The sequence below is a fragment of the Eurypyga helias genome, unplaced genomic scaffold, assembly GCF_000690775.1.
Source record: "Eurypyga helias isolate BGI_N326 unplaced genomic scaffold, ASM69077v1 scaffold10491, whole genome shotgun sequence".
Classification (NCBI taxonomy): domain Eukaryota; kingdom Metazoa; phylum Chordata; class Aves; order Eurypygiformes; family Eurypygidae; genus Eurypyga; species Eurypyga helias.
Window position 1 is genome coordinate 1 of NW_010232783.1, and position 1,900 is coordinate 1,900.

A 1,900-nucleotide genomic window follows, 5' to 3' on the forward strand; every position below is an offset into this window, starting at 1 on the left:
CAGCACCCCTGCTGCCCCCCCACCTGCTGCGCGCGGCTGTCCCGGCTGCGCCCGCGCTCGGAGCTTCCCCCGGGCCCGACATCCCCGGCCCCAGCCGTGTCGCCGAAAGGCGAATGGCGAAAAAACCCCGCTTAGGACCCCCCGTGTTCTGGCCAGTCCGGCGGGAGCTGCCAGTCCCCTCTTGGGCACAACCGCCTGCGCATGGGATTTGGGGAAAAAAGGGCAAGTACGTGGGGAACGTGAAAGATTGAAGCTCGGTGTATCTAAGGTATATATGTTTGGTGTATATAAGGGCCTGTAGTGACAGGACAAGGGGTAACGGCTTTAAACTGAAAGCGGGGAGGTTTAGATTGGATATCAGGAAGAAATTCTCCCTGGAGAGGGTGGTGAGGCACTGGGACAGGTTTCCCGGAGAAGCTGTGGATGCCCCATCCCTGGAAGTGTCCAAGGCCAGGCTGGATGAGGCTTTGAGCAACCTGGTCTAGTGGAAGGTGTCCCTGCCCATGGCAGGGGGGTTGGAACTAGATGATCTAAACTCCTCAACTTCCTTTTTTGCCTAGTCTTGGGTTTTTCCTAGCACTGACTTTTCTGGAATTTTGCTACAATTTAGGTTTATGTATGCTAGAGTCATGTTCTTACGACAGTGATTTATTTTAGACACTGTTGGAAGTTAACCATTGTGTAGAAGAATGCAAAAAAAAAAGCATAAACACTTTGTAGGTAATGTACAGATTTTATGTCTTATTTCTGTAGTCTGTAATATTTTGGACAGTTACATTAAATATATTCATTTGTTCATTATACGTTATGTACATTTCTCCGTATTTTCCAACAAAAACTAAAATGTCCAAACCCTCTGCAGATTTTGAGGAAGGCATTAATTCTTTGATTTTTAACCTTTCGAGGGTGAACAGTTTTCAGAAAATTGGTAGGACTATGCAGGCAGAGGCACCTCGCTGGAGAATTGTCTCCTCCCAAACGTCTTCCTCAGAGCATGCTTTACTTCTTTGTTGCGCAAGCTGTAGATGATTGGGTTCAGCATAGGGGTTACTACCGTGTAAGAAAGAGCCACCAGCTTCCTGCTATTTGCCAAGAGACTGGACTTGGGCTTTAAATGTACCAAACCAGTTGTGCAGTAGAACAGCGTCACCACCACCAGGTGAGCGACGCAGGTGAGAAACGCTTTGCGCCTTCCTTCAGCAGATGGCATTTGGAGGATGGTGTGGATTATCTGGATGTATGAGGCTGCTATCAAGATAAAGGGGATCAAAATAATTACAATGGTAGCAACGAACACAAGAAGCTTGAATACATACGTGTCTGAACAGACCAGATCTAGAAGAGGAGTGATGTCGCAAAAGAAATGTTCGATCTCCTTTGAGCCACAAAAGGGGTAGCTGAATAGCCAACCAGTGAGTCCCAATGAAAACGGAATTCCAGCAATCCAGCATGCTATGACCATGTGAAGACACACTCTCTTGTTCATTGTTATGGTGTAGTGCAAGGGGTGGCATACAGCCACGTATCGGTCATAAGCCATGGCACCCAGGAGGAAACACTCGGAAGTGATGAAGGATATGACAAAGTAAAATTGTAGGGCGCAGGCGGAAAAGGAGATGACCTTTCTCTCCAACAACAAATCCACAAGCATCTTGGGCACTATGTTTAGCGTAAAGCAAATTTCAATCAGAGCCAGGTTTTTTAGAAAATAGTACATGGGGGTGTGCAAGGCAGGGTCAGTGTTGGCAACTACGATGATAAGAAAGTTCCCTGACATCGTGATTAGGAACATCAGAAGAATTCCCTCAAAGAGGAAGACCTGACGAGCAGCGAGGTGGGAGAAACCCTGCAAGGTGAAGTAGGTTTGGTTTCTGAGCCCCGGTACTTCAATTGCTTCCAT

At 47.4% G+C, this 1,900-nt stretch overlaps 1 protein-coding gene across 1 annotated transcript; it reads right to left on the reverse strand.

Annotated features, from left to right (window-relative positions):
• Positions 1–934: 934 nt before the first annotated feature.
• Positions 935–1,900, reverse strand: LOC104516983 (olfactory receptor 10A7-like). The gene has a single exon (XM_010161507.1). The coding sequence runs from the start codon at positions 1,898–1,900 to the stop codon at positions 935–937; it is 966 nt and encodes a 321-aa protein (XP_010159809.1).

What these genes read in the sequence shown, in the direction of transcription:
- LOC104516983 (XM_010161507.1), bottom strand. Translation starts at nt 1,900, where the DNA reads ATGGAAGCAATTGAAGTACCGGGGCTCAGAAACCAAACCTACTTCACC.